Source organism: Vitis riparia, chromosome 16 (assembly GCF_004353265.1).
Source record: "Vitis riparia cultivar Riparia Gloire de Montpellier isolate 1030 chromosome 16, EGFV_Vit.rip_1.0, whole genome shotgun sequence".
Classification (NCBI taxonomy): Eukaryota; Viridiplantae; Streptophyta; class Magnoliopsida; order Vitales; family Vitaceae; genus Vitis; species Vitis riparia.
The window spans coordinates 4,603,314-4,620,535 of record NC_048446.1 but is presented as its reverse complement, the minus strand read 5'-3'; the positions used below and the strand labels follow the sequence as shown (position 1 = coordinate 4,620,535).

The following is a 17,222-nucleotide window of genomic DNA, read 5'->3' as shown; positions in this document are numbered from 1 at the left end:
CCTCTACGCTTTTAGAAAGAGGGCTTAAGTATTAGGCGGTTTTGAAACCCATCAAATAGCTGAGATTTATTTGAAAAATCAGAAAAATTCGTAGGCGTGATCAAAGTATGATCGATCGAACAAGACTAAAAAAATTTGAGCCCAACCTAATATGTTACCCTTTAGTTTGATTGATTAGAAAATGATCCAAATGTTTTAAACACAATGTTTTACACACTTCAATTTCATTTTCCAGTAAAAGGATAAAAATTTAAAACATGATTCATCAATGTTTCTCATCATCCATGACCTCAATGCATTTACCAACTCCTCTAGTCATCTTCAAACATAAATAATTTGGAAAAGACTAGTGTTTAGGATTTGAAAAGTATGAGCTAAGAATAATGAGAATTTTAAACCAAAATCCCCAATACACAAATACATCTACAAAGAGCAATACCAACAATAATTACTAATAATAATAAAATACTAAAAATGATAAATTAAATAAATTAAAAAAAAAAAAAAAAAAAAAACCTGGTAGAGAGCATACTGTTGAGCGTCATCACTCCTCAACCAGGTGTGGAAACGACAAACTATTATCTCCCGATTTGCCAATAGTAGTCTAGGAAATGGTTGATTGATTTGGATTTCTTCAAATTTCAAAATCCATTCAATCTCTGCCTAGTAATGTAACTCATTTCAATCATTCAATAGTTAGGATAAGGGTGAAAATTGAATGGTTTTATGGTATAAATAAATGAATGCTACACAAATAAATTTATGGTATGATGTACATCACGTTTGATTGTTGTTGAATCACGGATCCAACCAGTAAATTAGGACTCCATGATATTTTTGGTCAAGTGATTGATCTGATTCTGATTCCGAAAGCATGATAAAAAAACCACTTTGCAAAGATTAAAATTGAAGTATAACTGGTTTGTGTTTCTCTACCTAAGATGGATTGAATCCCGAACATTTTATTGATTTCAGGTTTTGGTGTACATACTAGAAGAATACTGTAAGATTTTCCAAACGATCTAGCCGTCCAAACTATTTAATACATAATGAATGATTATATTAAAAAAAAAAAAAAAGGAAAATGTCAATCTCAGTGAGACCAAACCATGAGCATGGGTCCCTTCTGGGAAAGTCACATGCCTGCATCTGAGTTGGATCCCATAGAGGGGTTGGCCTGAATTTTTGGGAGATGGTTAACTAAAAGTTCAATACCTAGGGACAAATTCCACAATCCATAAAGACTAGATGTAGAAAGTTCTTCACTTTCAACATGAAAATGACATTGTCTTCATTGTTGACTGACTCCAACCAATGTGAAAGTAGAATAATAATTTGACTTATATGGTCATATAGATATGAGTTGTACCCTCAGATTAAACCAGTCAACCTCCGGTTTGAACGCTGCCCAGGCAGCCATAGACTTCCTGCACAAAGTAATGGACACGGCAAGTAGAAAATCCACTTGGTTCCCATCTCATTTCTATATATTGGAGCAACTCCTCCGCAGTGTTATGTGCTAATTGTAGAGAAAAAAGAAAAAAATGATGAGAAGCATGAGGGGGTCGGTGGTGGTGATGGTGGTGGTGGCTGCAGTGGTGGTATGCAGTTGGGGGAATGTTCAGATGGCAAGTGCGGACACGAGTCCGAGCCAGTGCAAAGAGGAGAGGAACCTGCTGGTTAACGCCTGCAGGCCAGTGATCTACGGGCGCAGCCCATCTGCGAACTGCTGCCAGCGCGTTCGAGTGAGCCATGTAGAGTGTGTGTGCCCCTACGTCACTCCCAAGACCGCCTCCATCATTGGGGCCATTGGTGTTGACAACGTGGTTAAGAAAATTGAAGGGTGTGGAAGGACGGTGCCCCGCAAATTCAAGTGTGGGAGTAAGTTACTTCTCTATGGCTTTCTGTTTTTTTCTCATATTTTGGAGGCCATTGATGATTGATTGGTTTCTGCAGGTATCACCACTCCATGAGGAAGACACCCTACTCAGCTTATTACGAATAATGTTTACTATTATATATTTTCAAGTACTTTGTACAATGGGGTGTAATTTTTCTCATGTTTGAGATTTGATTATCTCCTTGTGTTCTTGCGTGGGAGCTAGAAACCCCCAAAAACTCCACTATCGATAAAACAAGAGAACGATTTCAATATATTGCTAGCTTGTCGTTAACATTGGTTTGTTACACATGTGGCTCTAATAGTGCCCTTCTCACCTGCACGATATTAAGAGTGTGTTTGGTAGTGATCTAGAAAACGTTTCTAGTATTTCTAACACTTGAATGATAAAATTTTTCAAGTGTTAAAAATGTTAAAAGCGTTTCCTAAAATCACTATCAAACGGGCTTTAAATGTGAGTTGACCATCCTCATTATTATATTAACAAGACATCCTCTGTTATAACCATCCTACACATTTACCACACTTTGATTAGAGCAAAAGTCATTCCTAATAGCTCACCATCCACCGTTAAAAACTTTGATGCACAATCTCCCATTAATAGCAAAACAATCAAATAAATTAATATATAATTAGGGCTACAATTTGGATGGCTCAACCTGAATTAAAAATCAATCAATTCAACTTCTATCCTAAGATAATCAATCGAATTCTAACCCAACCTCATTTTTCTAAAATTGGGTTGAGTTCAAATTGATCAGGTTAGACTCAGATTGATCATTTCAATTTGAGTTAGTTGGATGCATAATTCAAAATTCATTTTTAATATTATATATATATGAAAATTCAAATATTAAATATAACAAAATTTCAAGATAACAAAAAAAAATTATATATTTTTCTAGAAGAGTTGAAAAAGTATATGATATAATATAATTTAACATTTTTTCTTAAAAGTATAAAAATAAAATGAATATTATTATACAGGATAATATACATTATAAAAACATTAAATCGAGTTTGGGTTAAATTCAAGTTATCTGAATTTTGGCTTGAACCTAACCTAAATTGAGTTCAAGTCGAAAAAATTTAACCTAAACTCAACCCTAGTATTGAAAATGATTGTCCAATCATCCCCAAATGTTGGATTGGATTCGGGTCAATCAAACCAACCTGCCCAAGTTACACCCCTATACATAATAAATATTTCCAAAATATAATCAACACTACTTCAATGATTTAGTAAGCCCCAATATAATTGATGACCTTCACTATTACTACCCTTCTTGTTCAAGTGATCAATACTCTTGACAAGGTAAATATTATATCTCAAAAACATGTAAAAAGTCGAAAAATAAAAAAGTAATGTAAGTAAATTATCACGTTCTTATCTGTTGTTATGCACTTGAAACTTCAAATCAACCTAAATAGCTCACCTCCTTTCTAATCAATTTCTTGTAGCTTAAGAGGAAGAACCAATCGAAGGGCAATAAGGGTAAGAAGAGGAAAATTTTAAGTTCTATTTGGTAACTGTTTTAAAAATAGTTATGAAAAATATTTATTAAAAAATGTTCTTTGATGTTTTGTAGAACAAATGTTTGTTTGAGAATTTGAAATGTTTTTAACTTATTTTTTATGTTTTTAAATATGTTTTAAAAATAACTTTTATATGTGATGTTTTATTTTTAATTATTCTCCATAGTTGTATAATTATTTTTTAAAACAACATTAGAAACCAAGTGAAAAAACGAAAAACAATTAAAAGATATTATTAAAAAACATCATATTTTTAATTATTAAGAACAAAAATTTGTTTTCTATTTTTTTGGTTGCCAAATGTGTTTCCTTATCTTTTTTTTTTTCTTTTTTTTTTAAGAGTTAAAATCTATTTTTGAAAACAATTACCAACTAGACCCTTAGTTTCCATAGTTCTCTTCACTTAAAAGATATTTGGTAAATTTGTTTAATGACATAGAATCTATGTGGGATAGGTTGCATGGCTTATACCTCTAAACCTCTGCTTGGCCACCCCCAAGGGTATTATAGGTTGTTGCCTTATGGACAACTCAAATGGGTTCATCCCCGTTGCAATCCACTAAGTCAACCTAATTCTTCTAGGTTACAAAAACATAATGCCTTGAGTATTTCTCTAATAAAGCATTGATATGCTTTATCGAACCATATGTTTGGGATGGTTTGAAGTGGAAATTTTCAACCATGATTTGAGGAGTTTAATTATGTAGTTCAGTCTAAAAGCGTCCTATGAACTGAGCATCGTGATCACTATGTCCTTTGGCAACTCAAAATACTTCACCACATGATTGAAGAACAATCTTCCTACCTTACTCCATAAGACATGTATGTGGTGTAGGAATAAAGACAACATAATTAAGCTACATTTGGTTGACCGGATATAGCATGGGATAACATATAGTATATCCTATCATATGTTTAGTTAATGATGGGATAGAATAAGTTATCCCATCACTTATCCTATCCTATATTTTACCAAACATGAGATATGATAAGTGGTGCGATATATTATCCACTCTCTATTTTTCATCCATTTCATATGGGATATGTTAATCCCATGGTAAGATATGGGATATACATATCCCATGCATCAAATTTTTATTTTTATTTTTATCAATTTTTTTTAATATATTCATTTTATAATTTTTATTATAAATTAAATTTACAATTAAAAAATAAAAACTAAAAAATATTTATAAAACAATATTAATATATGATATATAAATTATTTTTATATATTAAATAACATAAACTTAAAAAAAATTATTTGTAAAGTTTAAATATTTTAATGATAAATATTGTTAAACATAAATGAAATTTCATTTTGTTTTGCATAGAAAATATTTGAATGTGATATAATTTTTATTTTAAACATGGAAAATAATATATATTTGATATTATTTTTTATTCATTTCATAACTAAATATAAATATAATATAATATAATATAGCATGTCCCATTAGATATGTTATTTTAAAATATCATATCCATAAAATATGTATATCTAAGGATATCATTTCTCATTGAAAATCATATCCTAGGATATGCATATCATATCCAATGGGATATGATATCCTAGGATATACAAATCCTATCCTATCCCATCAACCAAACATAGCCTTAGAGTATCTACTATAATGAAAATAGATTTAAAAACTTGCACCTTTGGAACTCCACCAATAAAATCCATGAAGATGTTCTCTTAAGGTCCCTTTGGAATAGGGAGAGGCTATAGCACCTTGCTACCTTTTTCTTTTCAATCTTGTTGAACTAACACACCAAGTAGGACCTTACATGTGCTTACATGTCCTCTCCCATCATCAACCAATAAAAGGATCTAGCCAACAGTAGCAGAGTCCTTTCCCCACTAGGAAATCCTGCCCACTTCACATTATGGGTCTCGTTCAACAACTCTTTTTGCAAGCTGCTCATTGGTACATCTAATCTGTCTCATTTAGCCACTAAGAAGTCATCCTCCAAATAGTGCTTTAAGGTGGAGCCATCTCTGATTTGTTTCCTCAGCTTCTCATAAGTTGCATCAAGCTTGGCCGCCTACTTGATCCTTTCATTGAATTTAGAGATTACTTGTGATAGAGCAAATACATACTTTATCATACCCTTCATGCTTAAGCCATCAACAACCACATTGTGTCTTCTTAGATAGTGCACCCACTCAAACTTGAAATAAGCTAAGAACTCCTGCCATCTAGCTTGCTTTAGACTCAATTTCATCTAAGTTTTGAGGAAAGTGTTAGCCATGTTGTCAAAGTAGATTTTTATAAAAATATAAAAGAGATACTCTCATAGAAATTTTTTAAAATTTGAGAGTAGATATTTTATAAAAAAAATAAAAATTTTTGGAATAAAATAATCTCATAGAAATTTTAATTTTTTTAGAATTACATTCTCCTCTTCCCCTAGGTTTCTAATTAAGAAATAAATATTTTTAAAAATTCTTAAAGTAGATAATTTATCCATTAAGGTAATTACTAATGTTTTCAAATTCTCTTATTTATTTCAAAAGATAACGTGGGAGAGGGCCTTAGGCAAGCCCATAACCTTCATTTTCAAGCAGATCTTAATTTGAGTTCATTACCACTCCACTGGTGGGTTACACCTTAGGAATTAAGGGATATGGATTCTCCAATTACATGAGACTAAATATGTTTGTAGTGATAGCAACCGCCCCATTGGTGGGGTTCTCCGCTTAAGGCCATTGATGTCAATGACAATGGTGATACATTTAATTTGGATATGAAGTGATTGAATGGCCCACCATAATCCCACTTGCATAACCCAATGGAAAAACTTTCAATGTGAGATGAGCTTGATGGATTAGCATTTACCTCTTAAATGGTTAAGTCCTAAATAAGAGGCCCGATTCTAATATTAATTGAGAAAATAAAGGTAAACTTAATTAGGAAAACACCCAAGAGGAGGAGGGGGAGGAAATTAGGTTCTAATTTTTTTTTTCTTTAAAAATAATAAAATCAAGCAAAAGAAGCTCAAATATAAAGAAATAGGGTTAGAGAAAGCAAACTCAGATTTTATAGTGGTTTGGCACCCTTTGCCTATGTCCACTTTCCTCAAGCTCCTAACTGAGTGAGGATTCCATTATACTTGAAGCTTCAACCGAGCTTTCAACTCTTTTACACTTGGATTTTGGCTCCAATTGGCTCTTACACAATCCTTTTAAGTCTCTACTAACTTGAAGCTTCTAACACTCAAATAACAAATTTAAATCTCTCAACATAGCTCAACAAGGGCGCTTAAATACAACTCAAATGCTAAGATGAATAACAAGGGTCATTTTATAGTGGTTCAACACCCTTTACCTATGTCCACTCTCCTTAAAATCCTAACAGAGTGAGGGTTCCATTATACTTGAAGTTTCAATCAAGCTTTCAACTCTTTTACACTTGGATTTCGGCTCCAATTGGCTCTTACACAATCCCTTTAAGTCTGTATTGACTTGGAGCTTATAACACTCAAATAAAAAATTTAAATCTCTCAACCTAGCTCAACAAGGGTGCTCACATACAACTCAAATGCTAGGATGAATAACAAGGGTGCACTAAAAAATATGCAAGTGAGGATTTTAATGCACCAAGGGAAGAATGAGAGCTTTTGAGTCAAGAACACATTGGTAAACAAATAAATGCAGGTGTTCTTATACTCATAAATGAAGTGGAGCTCTCAATTTATAGGTTTCTAACCTTAGGAGCCAAAATGCCAAAAAGTAGTCTCAATCGGTCGAGCTAGGGATCGACCAATTGACTAGTCATTAGACAATAAATACATGGCAAGTGATTGTTAGGCCTTGATCGGACCTTGATCAGGAAGACATAGCCATCAACTAGGAATGTAAGGCTGCTAGAAGAGAAAGAAGATTTTTGCATATCTTGATCGAGAAATCATAATTGGTCGACAAGTACCCTAATTGATTGAACCAGTTGACTAGTGTCTTGATCGGTTCGCCATTTTTGGCCTGAAAACCTATCATTTTCTATTTCTTTCACTTCTAACACTTAGGCAAGGTCTTTAGGTAAATGAATATGCCAATTTTGAAGTGATTTGCCTAAGGTTCATTTGATAAAACTTGGGTTTTAATGAAAATATAACTTTAATGCATAAATTAAGTTTTTAAAAATGTATGAAAAGCTATGAAAATCCTAAGTGAACCCATGCATTCATCTTACATATGTTTCCTATGATTAAAGGGTCTTCCATTTGTCTTGATCTTGCATTTATTGGGTCCTTTGATGATTTTTTTCAAATTGTTTTTGAATTTTCAAACTAAAACCTTAAATTCTTTTCAATTCAAAATGATTAGAAACTTGACCATGATTTGTTATCATCAAAACAAAATTAAGAGAACCCTTGAGCTAACAACTATGTCACAACCCCACTATTGTCATAAAATATTATCATGGGTCATATAGAAAGGGAACAACCCTAAGTTCTATGAGGAACTTCCTAAGCCAAACAAATTCCTTTGTTGCTTTAGAACCTACAATGTATTCGACTTTCATAATGGAATGAACAATGCAAGATTGCTTCAAATTTCTCCTACTAATTGTCACACTATCAAAAGTAAAAACAAAATTAAAGGTAGACCTACAAGAATCCCTATGAGACCGAAAGTTTGATTTTGTGTACCCTCTAAGTACTAATTTGTCACTTTGGAACACAAACATAGAATATCATGTTCTCCTAAGATACCTGAGTATATGCGTAACACTTGTTTAGTGTTATAGACTTAGATTGGATTGATTTCTACTCATCATACCCACTGCAAAGAAAATATCCAACCTAGTACATAGCATCACATACATAAGGAAACCAACTATAGAGGCATAGGGTACTCAATGCATGAAAGGTAACAAACATTTTTTGGAATTTTGCATCACATACTTGACCAAAAGCTTATCTATATAGGTAGCTCGAGACAATGCCAGTTTCCTATTCTTGTAGTCTCTAAGGACCTTAATCCCAAGAATATATTATGTTTCTCTCAAATCCTTCATTTGGAACTAAGTAGACAATCAGATCTTGACTGATGACAATAGTCATCTATCATTACCAGCGAGTAGAATGTCATTAATGTACAAGATCATTAAAACCACCATGCTTTCTTGTACTTTCTTGTACACACAAGGTTCATCCTCATTTTGATTAAAGTTGAAGGACTTGGTTGCCTAATCGAAATGTTTATTCCATGAGCAGGATGCTTGCTTTAATCCATAAATGGGTTTATGTAACTTGCAAACCCTATGCGCTTAGCCTTTTCCTATAAAAACTATTTGACTACATCATATAGATGCTCTCATCAAGATTACCATTTAAGAATGTAGTCTTAACTTTCATTTTTAATATCTCATAATCGAGATGTGTTGTAATGGATAAGAGTATTTTGATGGACTTGAGCATGACTACTACCTTGAAGGTCTCCTCATAGTGCGAACCAAGTTTTTTACTATCACACTATTCTACAAGCCTAACCTTAAAAGTCTCAACCTTTCCATCTACTCTCCTTTTTCTCTTGTAGACCCACTTGCACCCTATGGGGTTTTCCTTTGAGGCACTTCTACAAGCTCCTAGACTTGGTTAGAGTATGTAGATTCTAACTTTTTCCTTCATAGCCTTTTGCCGAAGATGTGTATCCATATCACTCATTACTTTATCATAATTTATGGGATCAATCTCATGTTCCTCTATAATGGCCTCAAAAGACTCTCCCAAATATATGAATCAGTCTAGTTCTATAACAACCCTCCCGCTATGACGAGACACCTGTCTACTATAAATAAAAATAGTTGGTACTAGATCCATAGTATTCTATGTTATTATGGGAGTCTCATCTAGATCTCTTAAGTTGACCTCACTCCTAAGCTTATTACTTATCATATAGTAATTTTCCAAAAATCTAGCATTTGTACTCATAAATACCTTATGGTTAACCTGACTATAAAAGTGATAACTTCTAGTTCCTTTCAGATACCCAACATACTGACAAATTTTTTTATCTTAGTTCCAACTTATCAACCTTTGGTTTCAGCACATGTATTGAGCACCCCCATATGCGAACATTATGTAAACTAAGTTTGCATCCTATCCACATCTCTATAGGAATCAAAGGTACGGATTTAGATGAAACTAGTTTAAGACGATATCCTACATTTTCTAAGGCATTTCCCTAAAAGGATGTAGGAAGTGTTGAAAAACTCATTATAGATCTCACCATGTCCATAAGAGTTTGACTTTTTTATTTATTTTTCACTACTCCATTTTGTTGTGGAGTTCTATGGGCACTCAACTGAGATATAATCTCATGCTCTTTAAGGAAAAAAATCAAATTCATTGGACATGTACTCTCCACCTCGATCAGATCGATGCCTTAAGATGTTTACCTAACTAATTCTCCGATTCCGCCTTAAATTCCTTGAATTTATCCAATGCATCGGATTTCCTATACATAAGGTAAACATAACCATACCTAGAGTAATCATCAGTGAATGTGATGAAATACTCATACCCTCCATGTGCTTGAACATTTAAAGGTTCACACATGTTAGTATAGGGAAATCCAAATTAATTTTTCCATTCCTTAGCCTTAGATCTTATAGGGTGCATGAAAATTAGTCTTCTCTAAATCTATCCAAGTGGAAACATATGGCTACAAAAACAATATTAAAATTAAGATCTAGAGAAGAAAAAACTCATACCTAGATTTGCATGTTCCCATATCAATTCCACTTGGAGAAGAAGAAGTTTAAAGGTCTCATACACCCAATATCTTTCATCCAATGACTCAAACCATGATCTTGCAGTCCAAAGTGTAGGCAATGAAAGGGATGAAGCTTTGGCTCTCTCTCTCTCTTTGGATATAGAAGAAGACTAACTAAAAGTCATTAGGAAACCCTAACTCCTAAGGGGTATTTATAGGGTTGCCTACTAGGCTTAAGTGACTTAAGCCCATCAAACCTTAGGTCACTTAATCTAGCTTAAAACAGGTCCTCATTAATTAATTAACCATATCGGATCATCTAATCAATCGATTAGCTAAATCCAAAGACCTTGTTTACTATCTCTTATATAACCTTGCACAATTACCAAAAGTCCCTTATACATAAGAGTAAACCTAGAGCCAATCCAACCGTTATAAATTGTGTCATCCTAGTATATGAGCTTAGAGTAGGAACCACTAGGAACTAGAATCCAATTCTAAAGTTTATTCAACATTCTATTATAAAGAATCAACTACACTCAAATAAACTATATAAATAATAATGAGACGAAACTTGGGTCCATGGCCTACTATCCACCGCATGCAAACTCCTCATGAACTAGTATCTATAATATAACAAGATAGTACTATCACCTATCAAGATTACCTCTACAATCCTTGAGTTACAGATCTCACTTATTATGTGATCAATTAACACACTTTACCTCCAAAGAGCATATGTCAAATTCATGCTAAACTTCTATTAAACATATGGAACTAAAACTAGCTTCCATACTAAGGTTTTTCTCTAAGTTTTTAATAAATAAAATCAATTAAATAGACATAAAAACTCTTATAAAGCTTAGAAAAGAATTCCCGACTTATTAAAAGTTAATTTGAATAATTCTTTAATATGAAAATTAAGCCATGAAATATATAAATATGTTTGAAAAAATAGCTTAATATAATAATTTATAATTTAATAATAATAATAATAAACAATAAATAATTAATTTTTAACATTTCTCTTCTTCTCCTATATTTAGGATAGATATATTAATTTAATAATTTAGAAAAAATTTCAATTCATTTTTGTAGATAACCTCAAATACTTAGGAGTATGTTTGGTTCTAAAAACAAATTCCGAGTTTGTTACACTATAATTAGGATTTTGAAAAAAGAAATCGTTCTTTTTTAAAAATATTTTTTTAAAATAGAGTGTTCCAAAATAAATAAATAAATAAGCATCTTCAATTTAAGTATTAAAATTATAGAGACATCTTTAATTTAAATATTAAATTTATTTTTTTCAAAAGATAATTTCAAAATTCAACTAAAATTATCTTTTTAAAAAAACAATTGTTATCTAGTTTTTCTAATTTTTAATCACCCTTTTAAAAAATATACTTTTTTAAAATGTTGCATTTTTCATTTTTTATTTATCAAAATCAACTTATCAAACAACCAATCAATGACAAAAATATCAATTTCAACATATATACATAGGTAACTCAGTTTATGAATATATTAGGATATATTGAGAAATATCAGTGAATATTTTGATACAAAATATACAAAATTTTGAGGAACAAATAAAAAAAGAATACAAAATAATTGTTACTCTTAATTAAATTATATATATATATAGTACTTGAAAATACATTTTATACAAATAAATAAATAATTTAGATGTATTTAATGATACAAAAGAAATGATTTATAGATATGATTTTTAAAATGTTTATAGTTTTATTTTTAAATTTATAATTCTATATATTTAATTATTATAAAAATATTAACAAAGACTCATTAGAAAATTACAATAATGGTTTTCATATTTTTGGCTGAAGTATTTCTTTAGCTCCTCTTAGGACTATTTAAGTCTGGGCGTATACATCGTGGGTCCTTGGTGCTCGGTCCATGTCCGACATCCCATCATTGATACAAATTAAAGTCTTATGTCCATAATAAGAGTCGTCCAAAAGGTTCTATTGCAGAGGGGTACATAGCAGAAGAATGTACAACCTTTTGTTCAAGATATTTGCATGATGTTGAAACGAAGCATGACCGTGAAGAAAGAAATTATGTCATTGAAAATAACATAACAAATGGTGGAGGGTTAACCATTTTCAAATGCATGGGACATACAATAGGAAAGTCAACATCTCGTGTTCTTAGCATAGAAGAATGGTCCCAAGCACATTTATATGTATTGACTAATTGTGAGGAAGTGACGTCATTTATTAAGACTATTTGAATAAAACTTTATATTAATTCTCATACAAAAATTTAATGTTGGTCTTTGTGAGCATTATAATTAATTTTTTTCTTTTTTATCAAAGAGCATAAGCAATCTATAAGGGTTAAGCCTCGTATTCATGCATGAGATGTAGATTTGATTCACACAAAAGAATTCATTAGTTGGTTTGAAGAACGTGTAAGTTCATTCACTACATAAATTGTTCTATTATCTAATACACATGTATGTATTAACATCTTATATTTGAATCTATAGATTATACAAATGCGACATGAAGGTCCAATTTCTGAACACATACTATCATTGTTTCATGGACCAAGTACATCAGTTACATGTTATATAGGATACATCATTAATGGGTTCAAATTTCACACAAGAGAACGAGAAAAGGGAAAAAAAAACTCAAAATAGTGGAGTTGTTGTGACCGTAGAGGTATCAAGCTTTGCAAGTGCAAGAGATAAGAACCCAATTCTTGGTCATGTTTCTTACTATGGTGTGCTAACTGATGTAATTGAGTTACATTACCTTGGTGGAAATAGAGTTATTTTATTCAAGTGTGACTGGCGGGATGTAATCAATAGTGGAAGTGGAATAAAGAAAGATGAATATGAGTTCACGTGTTTGAATTTTGAACGTACCATATGCACAGATGAACCATTTGTGCTTGCATCTCAAGCAAAACAAGTCTTCTATGTTCAAAATTCAAATGAGGAAAATTGGCACACCGTTGTAGAGATACAAACTCGAGGGGTTTGTGATATGAATCAGAAAGTATCTACTAATGATCTAGAGCCGCATCAACAACTTATAACACTTCATAGTCAATGTGATGTGCATGAGTTGGTCGAGAATGATTTAATCAATTGGGATAGAAATGATATTGCAGGAGAAACTATCCAAATGGATGTTCTACTATCACGACAAGAAAACATTGTTGAAAGAGATAATGAATTCATTCATGATGATGATATAGATGATGTGTAGCTAATAATATTGGTAAGTACATAAATATATACTTACCAGATATACAAATTGTAATTTATTTCATATTATTTATGTTTATTTTGTATTACTTTTTCTAATTTACTTTATTATGTAGGAAATGTCACATCGAAGAGGAAGAGTACAAATAGTGTCTCCAAAAGATGAGTTGGACAATCTACAACAACTCTCAGACATACAACCTGCTACAACTACTATTCCTAGTAGTTCTGATCCTTCTGATTCTTCAGATCCTCCTGTTATTGGTATGATTAAGAAGATTATGTTTAACTTTACATATGATAAATGTGTTTACATATGTTTAATTTATTGAATGATAGGTTTTTAATGTTTAATTTTATATAAGTAAATTATGTTTCTTTTAATTTCATTATTACTCTTAATAGGTTCATCCCCTAGCAAAAAGAGGACACGTGGCCCAACATGTAACTTAGATTTACTTAGTATGAAACCCGGGGAAAAAAAACTACATGATTCAATACCAGAGGCCAAGTTGTTTATGATGGAAAAAGGGAAAGATTGTCAAGCTATATGGGAACATTGGTGTGATCTCAACACAATGTACCCATCCAAGTTCAAGATTGGAATCATGTTAGTAAAGATGTGAAGGAAACGATTTGGGCCTTAGTATTGGTATATGCTAGTTACTATTCAATCTAAATTGTAATTTTATTGTTTAAAAATGATATCTCTTATTTATACATGACATTTTAATGCAATACAGGAAAAATATGAACTAGAAGAAACATGTAAGAGCTACATTCTTCAATGTTGTGAAAATTTGTTTAGAAGCTATAGAAATAATATGAAGGCCAAGTATTATAACCCTTATAATACAGATGAGGAGAGATTGTGCCATCGACCTCCACACTTATCGGATGATGATTGGAAGTGGCTCATCCACTTTTGGGGTACACCTGAGGCCAAGGTAAAGATAATGATCTTTTCTTGATAATGTATCTTATGATACTCATATTCACATAAAATGATATTTATTAATTATATCTAACCTAATACTTCATGTATATAACTTTTATTATGTTTCTATTACCTATATAGGTGACTTGCTATTTTTTAATTGATGTAGGATATCTCAGAAAAAAAAAAAAAAAAAAAAAAAAAAAAAAACAAGGCAAATAGGGCAAAGCAAGTGAAAAAGCATACATCAGGATCAAAAAGTTATGCTCAAATTCAATATGAACAGGTTCGAAATTTATTATTAATATGATTTGTTTGTACATAAATAATTCATCATAAATAACTCAATTTTTTTACTTGTAAGAATAGGCACAAAAGAAGGAGGATCGAAGTGAGCCCAAAAAAATTGAGATGTTTGCCCTGACACACAAGAAAATATGGGACACCTGTTGATGATCATTCTAAGGAGATTATGGTAACGAAGTAAATAAATTTTATATACTTGTATTTCAATCATAGCCTCATACTAAATTATTTTAAAAGTCTAACAATTTTTTTTTTATAATTCCAAGATCAATTTCAGCAATTACTATCCCAACCTGAGGGGACATCTTCTTCTACTTCTGCATCATCTAGAGCATCTACATCTATATCATCTACATCTGTAGCATCTACATATGTAGATGAGATATATACTTAAGTCATGGGTCCAGAAAGGCATAGTCGTGTTTGAGGATATGGATTTGGTCCTACTCCTACCTCAGTCTTTGGTTCTACTAGTAGAAGGCGATCAAGAGCTATTCTTTCAACACAATTTGAAAACGCCCAAGAGATGCTAATAGCTGCAAAACAAAAGTTTACAACTGCAAATGAAGAACTCTCAAATGTGAAAGATGAACTCTCACATGTGAAAGAAACATTTGAAGAGAGGTTGATAGAAGTTCAGAGGAAGACACGAGAAGAAGTGAAAGAAGAGTTTGAAGAAAAAATGATGGAAATGCAAAGAAAAATGCAAGCACAAATTCAAGAACAGATGATGCAAATGATGCAACAATTTTAGCAAAAACAGTAGAAATTTGAAGATTTTGCTACATCTTTATATGATAAATTCTCTTAACTTTTTTGAAGATTATGCTACTTATTTATTTATATTATAGATTCTCCCAACTTTTTTTGCTTTCTATAACTATTATGTGATGTTTGGTTGGTTGATTTGTTATATTATGTTAGAATGTGAAACTAAATTTGAATCTCTTTGTTTTTTGTTTGTTTGTTTGTTTGTTTTTTTTTTTTTTTTTATATTATGTTTTTTTATTTAATGACTTATTTGATATATAAGTTTTTAACTAGCTTGAAATTATTGATTGTAATATATTGAAATTGTTTTAATTGCTTAATTGCATATACAAGTCTAAAATGGGTTTGTTTGGGTTTATAACAGGTTTGGGAAATTTGAATTAATAAAAAACCAATGTCCAAATATAACAAATTTTAGTCACGGCCACTAAAAAATTGTGACCATAAGTGTACTTTTAGTCACGATCAATAATGAACCATCACCCAAATTTGGGAAAGGCGGCCATCATATCATTAATTTTAGTCACGGTCATTAATAGTCGTGACCATAAGTGGACATTTTGTCATAATAGACCTGATGATTAGTCACGATCACTTAATTACCGTGACCATATACCCATATTTAGTCACGATTAATGAATTGACCATGACCATACGATCCATTTCGTCACGGTTAGGGCATTGACCGTGACCATAAAATTACATTTAGTCACAGTCATTTTATTAACCGTGACTATAGACATACATTTAGTCACGGTTAGGGCATGAACCATGACCATAAGATTACATTTATTTACAGTCATTTTATTTATCGTGACTATAGACATACATTTAGTCATGGTTAGGGCATTGACCGTGACCATAAGATTATATTTAGTCACAGTCATTTTATTAACCGTGACTATAGACATACATTTAGTCACAGTTAGGGCATTGACCGTGACCATAAGTTTACATTTAGTCACGGTAATAAGCTTACATATATTCACGGTCGATAACTTTACATGTGACTATAAGTGTACAATTTAATCACGTTTATTATTTGACTATGACTATAGGTTAAACATATAGTCACGGTTTATTACCTAATCGTGACTAAATCAACTTAATATATAGCAAAGTATTCTTAACTTTTTTGTCACAATTTTTGTATGGCCGTCACAAAAAAAGAAATCATATGGTCACGATCACTTAGGAAACCATGACCAATACCTTTAACTACACCTCGTACTGTGATGCTCAGTCATGGTTTCATAAGACTGCAACAATAGGTTTTGGTCACGGATATATAAGATTTGGTGACGGTTGGGGACCGTCACCAAAAATCCTATTTCTTGTAGTGACAACTAATAATTTTTTTTTTAATATTCTAATACAATTGAGTAGAAGAAATAGAAGAGTTCAACATATAATTATTTGAAGTCAGCTCCTTGGTGGGTCCTTGGTGCTTGGTCCGTGTTCGACATCCCATCATTAAGATAAATGAAAAGTTAGTGAACAAATCAAAGCAGAGAGAATCAATTAAATGAAAAGTCAAATTGAACAATTACTTATGATCTTGCCCATCTTGGTCCAACTTAATTTCATTGACGTACTTTTAATTGAAATGATTTCTTTAAAAAGTGTTTTTGGGAGATTACTAGCAAGTGCTTCTCAAGAAAGCACTGAAAGTCATTTTTCAAAGTTTTTAAAACATTTTCTAGTATTACCAAATATCTACTTAATTTTTCTCTAAAAGTACTTTTGTATTAGAAATCACAAGTACTTTTGTATTAGAAATGATTTTGAAAAGCTTTGTCAAAGG

The 17,222-nt window shown here is 31.6% G+C and overlaps 1 protein-coding gene across 1 annotated transcript; it reads left to right on the top strand.

The window, feature by feature from the left end:
- The first annotated feature begins 1,537 nt into the window (after positions 1-1,537).
- On the top strand, positions 1,538-2,174 carry LOC117934150 (probable non-specific lipid-transfer protein AKCS9). The gene is made up of 2 exons (XM_034855788.1): positions 1,538-1,881; positions 1,957-2,174. The coding sequence occupies exons 1-2, from the start codon at positions 1,545-1,547 to the stop codon at positions 1,971-1,973; spliced, it is 354 nt and encodes a 117-aa protein (XP_034711679.1). The 5' UTR covers positions 1,538-1,544; the 3' UTR covers positions 1,974-2,174.
- Positions 2,175-17,222: the final 15,048 nt, after the last annotated feature.

Excerpts from the sequence above, each read along its gene's own strand:
- LOC117934150 (XM_034855788.1), top strand. The coding sequence starts at position 1,545 with ATGATGAGAAGCATGAGGGGGTCGGTGGTGGTGATGGTGGTGGTGGCT.